The sequence below is a fragment of the Thunnus maccoyii genome, chromosome 8, assembly GCF_910596095.1.
Source record: "Thunnus maccoyii chromosome 8, fThuMac1.1, whole genome shotgun sequence".
NCBI classification, from domain to species: Eukaryota; Metazoa; Chordata; class Actinopteri; order Scombriformes; family Scombridae; genus Thunnus; species Thunnus maccoyii.
The window spans coordinates 16928435-16947138 of record NC_056540.1 but is presented as its reverse complement, the minus strand read 5'-3'; the positions used below and the strand labels follow the sequence as shown (position 1 = coordinate 16947138).

The 18704-nt window shown below is 40.8% G+C and overlaps 1 protein-coding gene across 2 annotated transcripts in view; it reads left to right on the top strand.

Annotated features, from left to right (window-relative positions):
• Positions 1–16063, top strand: part of LOC121901413 (protein diaphanous homolog 1-like) — a 103437-nt gene extending 87374 nt beyond the window's left edge. For both annotated transcript variants that reach the window (XM_042418187.1, XM_042418186.1), the window contains 3 exons: positions 87–219; positions 4521–4610; positions 15179–16063. In XM_042418187.1, the coding sequence (XP_042274121.1) occupies positions 87–219; positions 4521–4610; positions 15179–15366 (411 nt within the window). In that variant the 3' untranslated portion in view covers positions 15367–16063. The remainder of the gene's footprint in view (positions 1–86; positions 220–4520; positions 4611–15178) is intronic.
• Positions 16064–18704: the final 2641 nt, after the last annotated feature.

Below are 18704 nucleotides of genomic sequence, written 5' to 3'. Positions count from 1 at the left end.
TTGTTGAATTTTGAAATTTAACCTTTATTTGCTTACACACAGTCTGAAATGTTCTCTTTCTATCGCCTCCCCTCTCCCTCCACCAGCAAGCAGTGAAGGAAAATCAGAAGAGGAAGGAGGCAGAAGAGAAGATCAAGAGGGCCAAGCTGGCAAGGGAAAAGGCAGAGAAGGAGAAGGAGGAGAAACTCAAGAGGAGCCAGCTCCTTGACATCAACGCAGGTCACAATTGCTGGATCATAACTGTTTACCTGCATGTGATTGAACGAGAGAGAAACACACTCCACATCTCTGTTTGTATTTCCCTCAGATTCCAGTTGGGGGCAGTCAGAGTCCACACTTCTGTAGAGTGTGTGTGTGTGTGTGTGTGTGTGTGTGTGTGTGGGGGTCTGTGGGTCGGTGTGTGTGTGTGTGTGTGTGTGTGTGTGTGTGTGTGTGAGAAAGAAAACCCCATCAGCATTTCTAGACCATACTTAATCTAATGTTGATGACCTGTGTTTTGAAGCAAGCAAGTAACAATGAAGCTCCTCAGAAAGTGAAGACAAGGAGACTGTTCTTCTCCTCCGGTGAATGAGGGATTTGCGTCCATAAGAGGACTGATAAGAAGCCAAAATCTCTTTATCACCAAAAAAAAATCACACGCTTCCTATGAAATGCTATTATACTTATAAAGATGCTGGCAGCATATTGTCCTGTATTACACACACACACACACACACATATTCTGACACTCATCCCTGTATACACAGAGTTAACACTCTGCATTGCAGACACATTTATGCACTGGCACTTTTCCCCCCTTCCCTCAGACTATGACCTAGTTTCAGTACATTCCTTTTCACTCTGGCTCCAGTCGGGTTCTCCTGGGACTCCACAGTTCCACAGTCGAAATTTGCTACAGCGTCAGTACACTCTGTGTGTGTATGAATGTTTGTGTGTTAAAACATTACTGTCTTCTACTTGTGAATGTTTCTGTCTTGCTTTTCCTGTGTGTCGGAGAAATGTTGTGCTGGCCAAAGTGTGTCTGCACTGTGTGTGTGTGTAAGAATGTGTATCTGTGTGTCTGTTTTGTGAACCTCTTTTATAAAAAGTCTCTCTGGCCTTTTCTCCAAGTGCTCCATGTTCCAGCTGGCTTCTCCTCTCCTCTCTTTCTTGCTTTTGTTCCATCTCTCCCTTCTTTTTTTCCTATCCCTCCCCCTGTGTCTGTCGTTCATTTAAAGGCCATTTAAACACACAGTAAGCACTCAGAGGCTCCACTTGGAATATTTTGTCTCTGTGTTTAAAGCATTGAGCAGAAGTTTTGTGGTAGAAAGTAAGTTAGTCAAATTTCATGTTCAGCCTCTAGAGGCATGCATGAATGGAACATAATAGTGCTTCAAAGATGAGTGTGTGTGTATGTGCATTAGTTCGCTAGAGATCATTTACATACAGGTGGCATATTTGACTACCCCTGTAGCCCAGAGTTATTCAACACCCCCTATTTAAATTCAACCCCACACAAATCCAGCATACACACACCTTGTCTTTGTTCTGTATTTGTTTACTCATTCTGAATTACTATTACACAGTGGATGTTTTCACCAGTGACTCTTTTGCACATCAGTGACTCATTTGCATGTTCACATCCTTCTTTTTTTCTTCTTTCTTTCCATCTCCCACCAGTCTGTTCGCATACCATATCTCATGAGTTCACTGAATGTTCCTCTCTTTCACCTTCTGTCTCTCTGTAAACATGATATCCCAGTTGTTGGTTTAACCCTGGAAGGTCAGTGAGTGTTTGCTGTTTATGGCCTTGTCATTCCTATGTGAGTCAGGCAGACAGACAGCCACTCATTCAGTGGAGCCTCACATTGCACATGTGCTAAGCATGTGATAGTAGTTATTGTAAATAACTGATTCTTCTCAGATTCTTTTGTAGTACATATTTCATTTTTTGATAAACTTAATATTGAATCAGTGCTTACTCAAGTTGTTTGGCTCTCATGAAACATAGAACTGCAGAGTTTGATGTACCAGCCTGGCAGAGTGTTTAGGTGCCACACCCATAGGTCCACATTCCCAAGTTAGGTCTTTGCTGTCATTTGATTTGATAAATACTGTCTACTACCTCAATAACGAATCCATCCTTGGCTGTCATACACCCATCTTTGGACATATGCCAGACTACTTGGGAACTGACTGTTCCTTATTTCCACAGCTAGGTGTCAGTACTGTCTGTAAAAGATGGTGTGAGGCTGTGTATTTTTTTTTTATGTGACAAAGGGTGTGTGCATGTGTGGTTTACACTCCCACACAGATGCTGGTATGGGAACTGCCACTAGGAGTGCTCGAGCTCCACACAGAGAGAGCAAGTGAGTGAGTAGTGTGGGGGAGGGTAAGGTAAAGAGGAGAGTAGGGCAGCAGATGCTCTCTTGGAGATTAGACTGTGTTGTTGTCTCTTAAAGGAGGGGGAGAGGAGAAAGGCACAGAGTGAGAGAGGGGATGAGATGGGATAAGCCTGGGTAGCCTGATGTCTCACCCCAGGCGACTGTGAAAGAGGGTCACAATCAGGAAATCATTGGGAAAATGGAAATTCTTTCTCTAATCCACTTCAACACAGTCTTTCTTTCTCATATTGTATTATTTATCTCTGTTTTTCTTTTGGTATTTGTCACTCCTCTTTTCTCTGTAATTTTTTCCATCATCTGTTATTTGTTATTGTGTGAACATCCATTAGGGGTGCTATTGCTCCACACAAGATGCTGCCCTCACTCTGTTTGTGTGTGTGTGTGTGTGTGTGTGTGTGTGATTGTGTGCCAGATAGCATGTCAGATCAGAGAGATCCAGAGACACCTTTAAGAGCTCATGATCCAATGCTATTACACTAATTAATCCGTCTTATGTTCTTACTTGCTGCAGGCAATACCTCGCTTAGCGTGTCATGTACTGTAGGTGTGTGTGTGTGTGTGTGTGAGAGCACGTCTGTGCTACTCCTAATCCATGTGGTTGTTGCACTGAGTCGGACTATGGCCACCACTGTTTTTAGGTCATTTCAGCATTGACTTTATATTGATTGTCACTAACACTATTAACCACAGGCCTATTCCAACAACAAAAAAAACATTACCAAGAACACATGATTATGAACAAGAGATTGGACAAAATTAGCCCTGTTACTAATTGCAATCAAACCAAACATTGTAAGTCTTCCCTCTTATGAAAGAAGACTCCTTTATGGCTACATCAAGTAGTTTTTCTCAATGCCACACATAGAGACAGAGTATAGAGCTGTATCTATAATGCCATAGAGTGCACTGGCCCTAGGACTTTCTAGTTTTAGTTCACTGGGTCAACAATGAGCCTGTTTCATACACAGCCAGGTCATTGTTTGGTACCACTTCTGCCTCCAGTGCATATTCACAAATAGGTTTGTGTCTCTGTGTGGTTTAAACCAACCATGTGATTAGTGTAAGTGGAAATGTGCCAGATGTGTTTCCCCGGAAGGAGAAAATAATGGCCTACATCATTTTGTGCAGTTCCAAGACATGGACATCGAGGGGTGTATGTGAGCTACGGAAGGCTTGGGGAGTGTAAGAGAGACTTTCTCTGACGTGACAGGCGAGACCACAGACCATCTGCTACATGGCTTACTGCAGGATTAAATATTGTGTGCTTGTATGTGTGTGTATGTGTGTGTGTTTGAGCAGAGCTATGTTTATGTTTGGGGGTTGGGAGGTGACGACATAAACCTTTAACCCGCAACCCCACTGCCCCCTTTTACAGACCCCCCCCACTCTATTCAGGTTCAAATAGAAATAATTAAAACCATCTGCCTGAGCGCTGGGCTGTGCCACTGAATCCTGCCCCCAAAACAATCATGACAACGCTCACATACTTTCAGACACTGCCTCCCCTCCCAGTTTGGCCCCCCTTGTCTGATTTAAGGCCACTATATGTAGATACAGATATAAACAAACACACAAACAATGAGACCACCCACTGCAAACTGTACCTGTAGAAATACAAAGATACAAGGGTCATTTCTAGCCAATACTCTTTTTTTTAACTATAAGCCACAATTACTCTTTCATTCTGTGGTATTTTTATGTTTTGTTTATATGGATATGGTTTGGCATCAATGGGTGTGTCTTTCCAATAAGGGTGTGTTTGTGTGTTATCGCCTTTAAAGTGCAGTCTGTATCCTCTAGCAGGGACAGAAGCAGATCTAGGTCACTGCTTATCTGGGTTAATGTAGCTAATTTGCCATTATGGCCACGTGGCTGGTAAATAACTCTCCTGCCCACGTGTGTGTCGGCGTGTCTGAGAGAAACAGCGATAGGTAGATGGCTCTGCAAACCCCCAATTACTCCCCTGGTGTTGGGAAAGAAAATGACTGTATTTCAGGGTTGTATTGATTTGAAATATCAAAAAAGTGGAGTGTTGTGTGTGACATAAATAAAAGCTTAAATGTGACTCCACATGTTGATTTAATTTGGTATTTGTTGATTCCCTGCTGATATCATGTTTTGACATTGTGTTTACAGAGGGTGATGAAACTGGTATCATGGATGGCCTCTTGGAGGCACTGCAGTCCGGCGCTGCTTTCAGGAGGAAGAGAGGACCACGGCAAGCAGGTACTCATGCACAAGCAGGACAGTAAATCTTCACAAAACATGCAGATGTTTCAGAGTGTCATGTCCTTCTTGATTTACAGATTTCTCTTTCCTTTCACACACATTCATGGTATGCATGCTATACTGAAGCACATGTGGCATATGAAACGCATTTATTCCATCTCCATCTTTCTTTCCGCCTTTGACAAAACACAACAACAGATTTGTTTGTGTTCTCCTGTCTCTGTCCCATCTGTTGCCTGGCTCAGAGTCTGTGGGTTGTGGTAGTATTCTTTGGCAATGGTTACAGGTGGCAAAGCCAGCTCCACCAATGCCTGGCACAACAACAAAAGAAGAGGCTGCCAAGGGTGGGTGTGGGCAGTAAGATACTTAAGAGATGAGCAACTGGTGAGGGTGCAGTTGTGGAGTAGGAAAATACAAGAGGAATATAAATGTCGAACTATGGAGGATAAACCAGAGTGTGGGTAGAAAGTCCGAGGAAGTGGATAAGACAGTGGACAAACACATGATTCATCAGCTGACTAAAGCTTGGAGAAAATAAGTTTCATTTCAAAACACTGTAGATTATTTTAGGAAAATTTTATTTGAGTAACACCGATCATTAATTTCGACTTTTCTCATATACTGGTACCTTATTTTGGAAATGTAACTGTCAAGAGGGCTGTGTTCTGATTATGTAAAGTTTCTCATTAAAGTCCTTAACGCAAATCACATGTTCCACATGGTTTCAGTTTTAGGTGTAATTTACCCTGAATGTGTTGTACATGAAATGATAAAGTCTTAAAACCTGTAGTGTGAAAATACTACTTTTCCTTTCATCTTGTAATGAAAAATGGGACACTGTTTTTCTCATTACCAGGCCAGCCACAAGTCTATGTCCTGTGTGTTTCCTGTATGTGAGGACATACTGCTGTGCACCTGTATTGATTTTCATTGAGGCCATGTTGTTCAGTCTGTAAGCTCACAGAGGCAGACCAGTAATCTGGTTAGCGACTCACTGTAATGCCTGTCCCACAGCCCAATCTAGTTACACTCACTTATTGGAAACTAAAGTATCTTTCTCCTCTATGTTCTGTTTTTTAAACTCTAATATGCAGCAAGTTTCGTGGATAATATGAGGTAGTAAGCCCATGCAAATGAGAGGCATTGTGAGCAGTCAGGATAGTAACTTTGTAACATGATTCCTAGTGTTAGGGAATTCATATGTAACCATGTGAGTGGGAAAATGTCCAGTGTCCATTAACTGAGAGAGAGAGAAAGAGCAATCGACTCTGTGTGTGTATGTGTGTGTGGGTTGAGTATTCACACATAAGAGAGGTTGGGGAAGAACGTGTGCAACCCAATCCTTCCCTCAATAGAAGCCAGATGTGAAGCAGTGCTCCAGAGTGGAATAGCTCAGAGTCAGAGGGTAGAATTCTCTCTGTCTTTCTGTCTCTAACTTTTTGTTTCTCTTTCTTGCTGTCTTTAACCTTTTATTTCTCTTTCTTTTGGCCTATCTTACCTCCTTATTTTTCTCTTTATTGCTAAATGCATTTACATAGCCTTTTATCTGTAATTGTGCATAGTAGTAAAAGGGGTTGTGACAAGTGGTCCTCAGTTGTCCACTAAGTCACACTGAGACATACTCCAAGAGCAGTAAACACTCTTTAATGACAAACAGCTCAGGCTCATCACCACTAAACTGGCGGAGGCAACAGTAAGAAGGGGAAATATAAGGAGAGGAGGGAGTGGGGAAGGAGCAATGTCTTGAGAAAGAATGGGGCCCACTTGAGGGTTCAGTCAGTCACCCATAGTACGATTTGGCCACCTCACACTCTTAACAGGAAATACCTGAACATGTGTGTGAGAGAAAGGGAGAGAAAGTATTCTTCACTGTGCTCACATCTCTGTGGTAGGAAAGAGAAGGAAAATATAAGTGGCTGTATATATATATCACATCTCTACACAGTGCCTCCTCCCTGTCTGCTCTCTTTGCCCATCTTGTCATTTCTGTTTTCTTTTGCCCATGTTCAGAGTTTTCCATGCTCATTGAGGAGGGTGTGAAGCCTTACTGTGGTTTTTTTGGCAATATCAGCTTTGTCGGGAGTTTTTATTTTCTACACTGATGTTTAAGGGCTGTTCCTTTCAAGTGATCCACATTGCTTCTTACAGCACAGGAAGGACCTTAAGTCCTTCACCTACACAATAGCAGTGTGTCTTTATGTTTGGCTTTGTGAATGTGTTTGTGCACGCACATTTGGTTGGTTAGTTGAGTCAGAGATCTTAATTTAGTAAAAAGGAGGAGGCACATCCTGACTCCTGCTCAACTGATGTATGTCTGGCACTACTGGGGCCACAGGCCGCCTCCATCAGCAGGCTTAAAACACTCCTATCAAGCTCATATATGAATTGAGTGTATTTTTAGTGTTTACTCCATAATGATTCTGTAAAACTTGCTGCACATAGGGCAAAAAAGTGGATAAAGAAATTTGAAAATAAAATTCAGGCCTAATTTATTCTGTACCTGGTATATAATATCATAGTCCAATATCCAGGAAACAGTTTTATTTCAGTTTTAATTAATTTTCTTGGGAAAAAAGGTTAAAAAAAAAAATGGGACTTTATGATGGAAAAGATTGTGTCTAAATAGAGGTCTTGCACCACAATATAACTGGACTCAATTCACTTGACTGTACAGATTTTGGTGTGTTATGCTAGTGGCAGCTAATGTAGCCTCCAGCAGAGATGAGGAGCAGGCTACAGAGGTTTGGAAACCTCACTTCTTTCTAACTTTCTAACTTTTTATCCGGTGGGAAAATCTTGCTGCCTTAACATTGAGCTTAAAAGCCAAGTCAATTATATTTATAAAGCCCAAAGACATAATGTACAAAAAGCACTTTTAATCAGAAAAACAAAACAAGAGTAGTAGTACAGAGAAGAAGGATGGAGAAGGCTAACATGGAGCTTGTGTAATCAACATTGTATGTTAGGTTGACTTACAGCGTAAACAATATTTTTTTTCACATTTGGATTAACTTGGTTTACTGTTCTTTGAGGGTATAGTATAACTCACCAGCAGTGGTGTATTGCTGGGGACGCAAGGACATGCAGTGGTGCAATTTGGACACACGACACATTCAATATTAATAAACTTTGAATAAACAATGAATAGCACTCTGTGCAGCAGTGGGATGGGGCATGTCATCAGCACAGCCAGAGATCAGAAATGTACAGCGAGTCAGAAAAGTATTTTCACATGGCGGGCTTGGACACGCGACATATTTAAAGGCTTTTAATATCATTCTGTAGGTTCACATTAGTGTTCCATATGTATTCAAATCCAAAAATTCAAATTTTGGTCGAAGTATGTATGTTTTAGCGTCAAAATGCTATTTTCCCAAGCCCTTCTAAAAACTTTTTCGCATGTGACCTGATGTAGGTTTCTGCAAGATGACATTGCTACATATAAACTGATATAAACCCCCCTAGTCCGTCTAGCATGCAGCCACAAAGACGGACCGAGCATTCACTGTTGTTGCTGCTCTGCTAAACATGCTAACAGACACACACAGACGGAGCAGGGCAGAATCCAGTGTGACTCGCAGGTGTTTATTTGTCCTTAAGCTCCAGCTCTGCTTCCGGCTATCTCCTGCACTCAGCAGCTGTGTGTCCCTCCGCTCCATCCGGTGCATTTATAAACAGTAAAAAGTAAAAAGAGCAGAGCGTTGACGTGGTGACCATCCTCCGCTGCTGGAGTGTAGCTTTTCTCTGAATCTGGAAATTAATTTGAATTAGTGTTAGTGGATATTCTTACTCAGGATAAAATTTGATGATTTGGAAATTGCACAGGGAAATGGCTAAATGATGTGAATGGCTTACATGATGTGCGTAATGGTCAAATAATGAAAAAACTGAGTGTGAATGTTAAACCCTCAAGTCCTTGCATGTGCTGTTTTTACCAAAAATTATTTATGATTCTGATTTTTTTGTACTCCATAATAATAAAAGCATGAGCACAGCCAGCAATCAGAGCTGTACAGCGAGTCAAAGAAAAGTTTTTTTTCATAGCGCGCTCTAAAAAGAGAAAAGTAGACAGCGAAAACAGAGCTTTTAATCAAGAATGTACAGACTCTTAGGCTACTTCCCACGGGCAGTTCAAAACCAGTATGTGAGAAAAGATTCACTATTACTGTACTTAACATCTGTGTTTAACTTGACAATGTTAGTTTCTTTCATGTTGTTGGTGTATATATAGTTCTTCTTACAATGTAAATGTATTCATCAAGCTGCTGCAGCATGTAACATCTAATCAGATCAACTACTCTATACACCCAGGCACCCAGACGTTGTTTCATCACATTACCATCCATATATGTAATGTCTCAAGAGCGTGAATTCAGCTTGGTCAACACTGGAAGATTGTTAAAGAAATTATATAGCATGTTTGATAACAAACAACTTGTCTGAGATGAGGTCATTCTAACCCCCTCAAAGCAAGACAGGGGCTGAAAACTCACTTTGCCTAAAGGCCAGTGTATAAAGTATGAAGTTTGTATATTTTTCTTGACTTACTGTGTTGTCAAACATGGTGATAACAGGTGAACAAAGAAGACTGATAAACATGAAAAACGAGTTATCAAGCTGCAGGGCAAGCTTAGCTGTACACATCAGATTCTGTTGTAAATACATTGACATTTTAAGCCTTTCTGTGACATTCTTTGAGCACTGCCCTTACAAGATAGCATGTTGTGACAACATACTATATACACCTACCCACAATGCAACACAAAACAGGTATAGGCAAACGTGAAAACAAATTTGATGAGTGAAAATAGACTCCAGTGGAGATTTACAATGCTGTTTGTGACAGAAACAGTTATTTGTTTACTGAGTATGTCATAATCTCGCATTTCATCACACATTAATACATTAATTGTCTTTAAAAAACACATAAATGCTAACAATGCACATATTTATCACATCAGGGGTCTATTCATTTTTTAATCCACGTTCTCAAACATTTAAATGTTTTATTAGCTCAGATAATGTTCCTTGACTACCTGACAACTGGAAGTATATTGTATCTAGCAATAAGTTGTTTTATATAAATATACTAATCAAAGAGTGGCTTATTCTATGTAGTTTAACCCTATCAAATTATAAAGTGTGCTTGTGACACATCTGTTATGGTTTAAAAGTTCCTCTTAAGCTCAAGTCATGATACTAATATAATGAAAGTGATGTAAGTCAACATAGGAGGGTGTAACTAACTTGTGAATACAACTTATAAGTCACACATTTTATGGAACCCAAGTTGCTCAGAAAATTGTCAAACCTTTGGCTCAAACAGACGTCAACCCTTTTATCTGTACTCTGGTCTGTGAGCTGGCCTGTGTGACATAATTCAATGAACAAAGACGGAAAAATAATCCTGTACCATCACATGAAATGTTCAAGTGCTTTTTATGACCATCTCATGTACGGTACATATAATGGCACACACTTTCTGCCAAACACATTCTGTATTAATGCTTACGGGCCCTAAAACATCACATCACATTACATTGTGTGACATTATATTATAGTTTTAGTTCATAGTTAATTGGTGAGTTTAGAATTTTAATGGGAATTATTGGCAATTGAACCAAAAAAATCTACACTTGTAATAACAAGTATATATTCAAATATGTATTTGAAGATTGATATATTATAGTTTAGTGTGCATTATATGGTTTTGAAAGCATGGTCTTTGGGAGCTATAAGTGTGTGCCCTCGTAATATAGACGCTTATAAAAACTTATATCTCTACTACATCATACAGAAATAACAATTGTATTATTATTTTTGTCTTTGGAGCTAATTATTTCCATTGTTCATGTTCTTTATGACGTCAAGTGTCTCCCTCCCTTCCCCTCTTCTCTCTCTCTTCCCTTCACAGCTGTTTTGACTGCAAACATCACCGACTTGATTTTAAAGGCCTGCCGAGGGCCTATTGAGTGTGGTGTCATGCTCATTGTGTCACAGCAGTGTGACTGAATGGAAAGCCACGAGGCTGCGGAGGCTATATACCCCCCTCACCTTTGACCTGTACCTCAGCTCACTGTGTGTGTTTGTGCTGGTTGTATAGAACAAGCAGACTGCATGGGGTATCCTCAGCTGTCTACCCTCCCGTCTGTCTACCCCCCCCTTATACACATGCAGACAAAACACACACACACCAGATGCTCGCATGCCAATACAAAGACACAATTGGATGTTTGCATACCAATACATACACGCAAACAGGCACACTACGTTCCAGAGGACAAGACAGCCTTGCATACTTTTTCAAACACATCACGTACTGACTTTCTGCTCTAGATTGTTAGTTCAAGGTCTGTTCGTGTCCTTTTGTATAAATACAGACATGTCAGCTTGGCTACATTGCCCTAATTTGTGTGTGTAAGTGTTTAAAGCAATTTAAGGCCACTCGTGTGTAGAGGAATGGCATGTCTAAACACTCACTATAGACCCATCTGCTGGGTCACGACCCTTGCCAGAACAGCCAATGACAGTAGCAAATAGTTGACAAAGCACCAATCACAACAGAGCAACAAAGATAAAGGGGATAGCAACAATAGAGGCACACGCTGGCTCTGCAGACGGTCTGCTCTCACAAAAAAAAAGAAAGACCCCTACAAAGATCTGTGCTTTCACAGATGTTCACACACACACACAGGTGAAACAATTCAGACCAATAGGAGAATACTCATCAATCCATGCTTTACTGAAGCAGTGGTGACGTCACATGCATACTTAACATCCACTGAGACCATAAAGGAGCAGCAGATCACACACATGCACCAGCTGAGCCCATTCGCTGGCATGAAATACATTTTTCCACATCAGAGCTAACACACACAGCCACTAGCCTATAGCAGTGTTAGATGACGTCACACTTTTCCCACAGTCCTCTAGTGCAGAGCAGCAGTGTGTTACTCAGTGCAGCCTGAGGAGGGCGATATAAGTCCCTGCTTAGATGGAGACACTGATGGAGGTTCAGCCTACATCTGCAAATACACCATCCTGCCGGTCCTGACACTGTTGTCCGTGTTGTCATGTGACTGTGGCTTTGCTGCAGCTGCTGTACCGACAGTATTGTGCTCCTCATGGTGTCTCACGCTACATCTTCCCTCTTCCTTCCTTTGCTGTCATACACTCACCATCTCCATTCCTTCATCTCACCAGTCCCACCTCTCCGTCCTATAAATGTCTCTCCTAAATGCAGTATACCAGGAGCACAAAGATGGCTGTTTCCTTGTCAACCATTGGTATGATGACCTGCAGCCATATATATTTTATAATTATTAGGTTTGTAGGTGTGTACAATCTGTGGCCAGAGGAGGTGGACATTCTCTGTATCAAAGCCACTGAGTTGGTTCCTTGTTGCCTTCTTGTCTTCAGCTGCTCCACACTTGCATGCCTGTAAATTCTCTCCTCATTCATCTCCCTGTTTCATTGTTTTCCCTCCAGAAGGGCAGCACACACATACTGTACAACAAAGTGTTCTTTCCTTCATCAGGCAGTCATTATTGAGACTCCTGGAGTTTAATGTGTTACAGATGATCTTTTCACTTCACTCTTTGTGCCCCTGATTGCCCCTTAGTGTGCAAACACACTCATTCAATCTCACGGCACCAGTAAACAGACCTTTGTTGTGAGTCTCGACGTCTCATTTCCTACTGCTGCACGACCAGGCTTCATGCCAAGCACATGGGTTATTTAGTCAACATCACAGATAGTTTGTGGATACGACACACATGCTGTGAATTTCCTATGTTTGTGGTGCCACGTGTTAAAGGGGTAATCTGGAGATTTAGTGTTGCATTGTTGCCCAATCTGTTTTAAGTCAAAAGAAAACTCCCTCCAGAGCCATAGAAAACATTATAAAAAATATTTTCACAGGCTCAGTAGTACTCCTTGTGATGAGTAAACTGAACCTCTTATGTGAAATCAGTGAAGGGACCCTAAAGATAAATAGTTAAGTCACCATCTGACTGGTTAGGACATTAGTTTATTCATAGATTATTATTCATACACTTCATTTCCAATTGAAGGTTACTCAGCTGTTGGATCTGTGCCTACTGGCGCAAAACTAAACTATTCTATATTTTTTGTTTGACTAATATGTAGAGCTGCAACGATTTGATGATTAACTGACTAGTTGATCAACAGAAAATGAATCCGCAACAATCTTGGCTATCAATTGATTATTTTGAGACCTTTTTAAAGAAAAAGATCCATATTCTCTGGTTTCAGCCTCCCAGATATGCATATTTGCTGGTTTCCTTCATCTTCTACAGGTGGTAACAGATTGTCTTTGTGTTTTGGACTGTTAGTTGGACTATATGATGACGATCATCTGATGATGTCATCTTGTGATGTGTTTTTTTTTAACATTTTCTGACATTTTATTGACCAAAGGACAAATCAAGAAAATAATCAACAGATGAATGATAATTAAAATAATCTATTAGAAAATAACATCCAGTTTAAAACCATTTCAAATGAACACATTTGGAACATGAGGGGTGGTGTTGGTGGAGGGATATTTGAGTTCAGCTGAGAACCACTGATTTACTTCATGTAATAGGACATTTTAAAGTAACTTGTGCTCGATTAAACTCGTCTGTGAGGTGATGTATCTGCTGTTTGAGTCCCTGCATCTTAACTATGTTTAAATATAGAGAACATTTGCAAATCTGCTCTGAGAATTTTCCTCTCACTCTTTTAATCTGCAGGTTTCTGTCAAAATCCATCTCTTTCCCATGCCGCTTTCAACGCAACAACCCTCTGATCCTGACTCTTATCCCCATCTCTCTCTCTCTTCCTCCTCTCTGTCTTCTCTCTCAAGAGGAAGTGGAGGAGGATGAGAGCAGAGGAGCTGGGTTGACAGTCTTTGAAGAGCTTTTCTCTGCGGGTTGGATTTTTTAGGACAGGCTCGGCACAGAACACTCACATATAACAACACCCACACTTGACACACACTCTTTCTCTTGGTTTTTGGGTCATTTGCATAATTTCTAATTAGTAAGTTTATGAGTAAGGGAGAGGTTCAGAAAGGGATGGAAATAGATATGAAGTATGTGTGAGAAGACTAAGAAATAGCTGAAGTCTCCCTGAGCGTTGGTGTTTATGATGAGAAGAATCTGTGTGCCTCCTGAAGGAAAGTGTGTGAGGTGATAATTTGACACCCCAGCTGTTTGTACTGGTCTGTCCGGCTGAGGCTCACTTATAAAGAAGACAAGTCAACTGTGAACATGGTCTTAAATCTCCAAATCCTCCTTCTCCTCTTTCTCCCCAGACTCAATTGTGTCTTTGTCACAGCTAGTTCTGGAGACCTGTTTGGTAATTGTATGTGTGTGTTGTTCCTCCATGAGAACCATGTGTCATGTCTTGGGTTGTTGTTTGTGTTACCATGGTTCATCAGCATGTATGTTTCTATTGATTTGCATCGTGACTTTGCTTATTCGGCTTGAGGAGTGAAAAGTTGTGATCATAAACCAGACGCAAAACAACAGCAAACAAACACAATCTCCCACTGACCTATATAATTCAAAATGGCCGCTGGTGCACAGCTGTCCTCCCACACAAGAGAATGAAGAAGGGTAAAGGATATAGAGGGAGGGAGGGAGAGATAAAGGCAAGGCTGATGTGTGTGTGTGTGTGTGTGTGTGTGTGTGTGTGTGTGTGTGGGAGTAGAGGAAATAACATGAACAAGCAGGTAGAAGAATAGAAACAACAGCATCCTCAGGGCACAATCTGTCACACTTGCTCTGTTTCTCTGTCCGTCCCTGCGCATCTCATACGTCTCCTCACTGCATCCGCTGTTTGTCTGTGATATATTTTACTACTTATTTCTGTCATATTTTATCCTCCTCTTACTCTCTCTCTCCATATATGTTCGTCTCATTCTTTAATCGTCTCACAGCACGAATCATCGTGCTCCTCATGGTGTCTCACACTACATCTTCCCTCTTCCTTCCTTTGCTGTTATACACTCACCATCTCCATTCCTTCATCTCACCAGTCCCACCTCTCCGTCCTATAAATGTCTCTCCTAAATGCCTCTCCTTCTTTCCTCATTTTTTCCGCTGTGTCGAGATCATGTGGAGTAGGTCTAATCTGTTCAAAAGCAGTGAGTTGCTCCAGATATCGCACTAATCCACGCACATATACAGCCACACCATTAAGCTATTAGTGTGTTTGTGTGGCATGGTAATGCATGTGTGTGTGTATGTTGTAAGGACAGATAGCATCCATTTTGTGTTTTATCATCCAAAATACACGTCTGTGTCATTCTTGGAGGCACACGCTAATGAGTGTCCTGCCACACACTGCTGGTATTTGTGTGTGCAGCCCAGTAGCTGTTGTGTTAACTCATTTAACTGGTTGTCTGTATTAATTGTGATGTTGTGTGGCGTTTTTTTTTTGCATGTATGTCAGATATGTCACTTCATAGCATGCACTGACATATTTGTAATGACTCATTGAACCCAGTGGTCTCTTTATTTGTTATCTCACCCTCTGTGTTTCACTCTCTTCCCCAGCCAACCACAGACGAGCTGGTCATGCAGTGACCAACATCCTGGCCAAAGAACTTATGCAAGAAGACACGCCTTCGTCAAGCACAGTGCCCGCCAAGAAGAAAAAAGAAGAGGAGAAAGAGGAGCCTAAAGTAGAAGGGGCAGAGTCATTAGAGGAGTTACTGGACGCTGCTGCCTCTCGGGCCAATTAGGCAACCTGGGCTGAAAGTTTTTTTACGCATTAAGTCAGTGATATCCAAACACAGATCTATTTATCAGCCATGCCGGGGGCCAATATCAATCTGAGATTAGAGTCAAAAGGCAACCAATTATCTTAGTGAGAAAAGGCCTGTGTATCTCTGGCTCTTGTCTTAATGGGACCATCTTTTAGGATAGTGTTGAATGTGTCTTTTGGGAGGACACAGGGAGATGCAGAAGATGAGGGCAGGGCTTTCACCTCTGTCACAATCCCTGAATGGCCCTCATCAATCTTTGGGTCTTTGCCAATGTCATAAAATGTAATAGCTTTTCTTGAACGTGTGCACATTTCTGTTCATGTATTGTGTCTATTTCTGTTTCTGTGTTATTTCTACATCACTTGATTCACTTATCATTCATCAAAGGGCATCTTGGACTATTCCAAAGACTTACTCAGGAGGGAGCCACCCTTTTTTTTGCGGTTATTTACAAATTTAGACTGGGAATGTCTGGAATTTGGCACATCCTGCAGTTTCTGAATAGAGTTTTCTCTGGATGTTCCAGGCCAAGACCACCTTGCGCTTTTTCACATTTGTTTTTACCTATAAAACATATTGCTTTGTAATTGTCTGACATATTGTACATTGCTGTTTGTAAATTCTAATCATTTTTCTGTATTATTCAAAAAAAGTGCCAACCATTAGAAAACAAGTCTTGTCATTTCACTCCCAGGTTTTGTGCAGTCATAGTTTGCACTGGGCTTTTGTTAGGACTAGTCCAACAACTTGTCAACAACACTTATCACCGGGGTTTATGTTTCAGTGTGGTTTTTTTGTTTTGTTTTGTTTTGACTAAGAAGGGATTTAGTTCACAGGTGTGCTTGCATGTGGTAAATTTAACATAAAAATGGGGTTTCACATGTCTAAGCTGTGTTGCCACGTTTGCTCACAACAGTTTTATGAAGAAAACCTGCTTATTCAATAAACATGAACATTCCCATAATCCGAAGTGGAAAGTAGAGCAAGATAGGAGGAAGAGGGAAGTTCTTCCACAGAGTCAAACCTAGCCTTAGCAGTTTACATGCCTGTGTGTTTTTGTGTATGTGAATGTCTGTGTGTGTGAAGTAAGCTGTCTATATTTAGTTTTATGTGCACAATTGAGTTTCTGCATATGTGTGCGTGTGTTAGTGCATGCAGTTTTGAGTGCGTGTGCTGCCATCTGTAATTACTGTATGGTACCGACCATGCTGTCATAAATGCTAGGTTTCATAAACAGCTCTGTGGTCTTTCTGCTGAGGATATTGCACACTGGAAAAATGCCCAAAAACTGCTGAGACAAGTATGTGTGTTTGTTCAGTTGTCTGTCTGAGTGTGTGTCTATGTGTGTGTGTGTGTGTGTGTGTGTGTGTGTGTGTGTGTGTGTGTGTTGTTCATCCACTTCCCCTCCCACTGAACTGCAACAGTAGTTGCTGAATGTCTGGCCTTTGTATTCAGTAGCCATCAGCATACATGTTGCCATGATGTGGTGGTGTAATACCTGTCAGGAATTCTGAGAGGTGATGTCAGCTGCTCCATGCAAAACTTATTCCTATGCAAACACAAAACTGTAATGTGCCCTCCAGCCCTGATACCCAGCCAGCCTCAGGATGTAAAAACCACTGGGTAGACCTCTTTATTAACCCGCTGATTCAAGATTACTGCTTCATATTGCTGTTGATCGCAAAAATCCTCACAGCTCCAAAAGTTCAATAGGTCAGGAATCCAAAACTATTTTTTTCTCAGCAACACCAGCATTTATATGACACATTGCATAAAAAGTTGAACATCTTCGGACATGGAGGAAGTGGCACTTATGTAAATTAAAAGGGCATCATGGAAGAAATAAGGTTGTTCAAGTACAGAACGTGTGGAAAACCCTGCTGGTTCATTTTTATCCAGTAACACTGAGAATGACAATAAGGTGCGAAGCCCCATAGATTGTTTGCCTGCTCTTAAGCACAAAATACTTTGTAACTGTATTTAAACCAGAAACACAACGTTTTTTTTCTGTCTGCAAGATTCTGCCCGTCACATAGGTGGACAGTAACAGGTCATTATGTGTACCAACATTAAAAAGAGGAAGATTTAGAAAATGAAAAGGATATCAGAACATCACTGGAATATAAAACGGTTTCTAAATTGAGTCATTCCATTTGTTCAATTTGTTTTTCTTTTTTTAAGAGATTGTTTTTCTATGTGAATTTTTACGGTTGATTATTTTAACATATTTGAATGGAGACACCTTTTTTTTCCAGAGATTGCTCTATGTATACAGAATAATGCACATGGTAATTCTGTTTGCTACACAGAACTATTAAAAATGTCTTAAGTAATATAACGATGTGATTGGGTCATTCTTTGATCATGTCAAATTTGAAGTAACACGCTCAAATTGTACATGTCTTCTGTCAGAGTAAGAGTAGTTTCCAGCTCAGTTGTATTCCTGTATTTTTGCCAAAGTTGGTTCCTTTTGTAGCATGTTTCTCCAGTACTTCTCTCTCTCTCTCTCTGACCCCTCCTTCCTCATGTAAACACATTTAGCAGTAAGAACACCAAATAGTCACTGCACTCTTTGAAACTATAAGTTTATTGCCAGAATATAGCAGAGGAATGAATAAACAGTACAATGAGTTATTTTCACAGATACATTCCAGGATTTTCTGTGGCTTCGGGGTTTCCAGAGACATTTTCCAACATTGATTGCCAGTGTTTGACATGATCCCTCTTTAGGACCACTAACTTGTGTGTGTGTGTGTAAGTAAAGGGGAGAGAGACAAAGAACAGTTGATGCTTTATGCTGTTTTTGTTACAAGTGTCCCCTGTTTCCCTATCTGTCACTAACATCTTGTCACCTCCTTCTCTTTTACCCTAATATCTGTTTCTCTACAATAGGGCTGAGCATTATATTGATATCGTAATATCGTGATATGGCATAAGTGTTGTCTTTTCCTAGTTTTAAAGGCTACATTACAGTAAAGTGATGTAATTTTCTGAACTTACCAGACTGTTCTAGCTTTCTATTATTTGCCTTTACCCACTTAGTCATTATGTCCACATTACTGATGATTATTTATCAAAAATCTCATTGTGTAAATATTTTGCGAAAGCATCAGTAGTCATCCCTACAAACTAGGATAGAAATGATCCAAAAACACCAAAGCAGAAGAGAGGTACAGAGGTATTGAGATTTGTTTTGTACCTTTGGAGTGCCTCTATGCCAGTTTGGATGTTGTTTTGTCTTCACCAGAGCACTCAATCCACTCTCAGGAAAGCACACCTGTCTTGCATCTGACAATTACTATCATCAGCCTTCA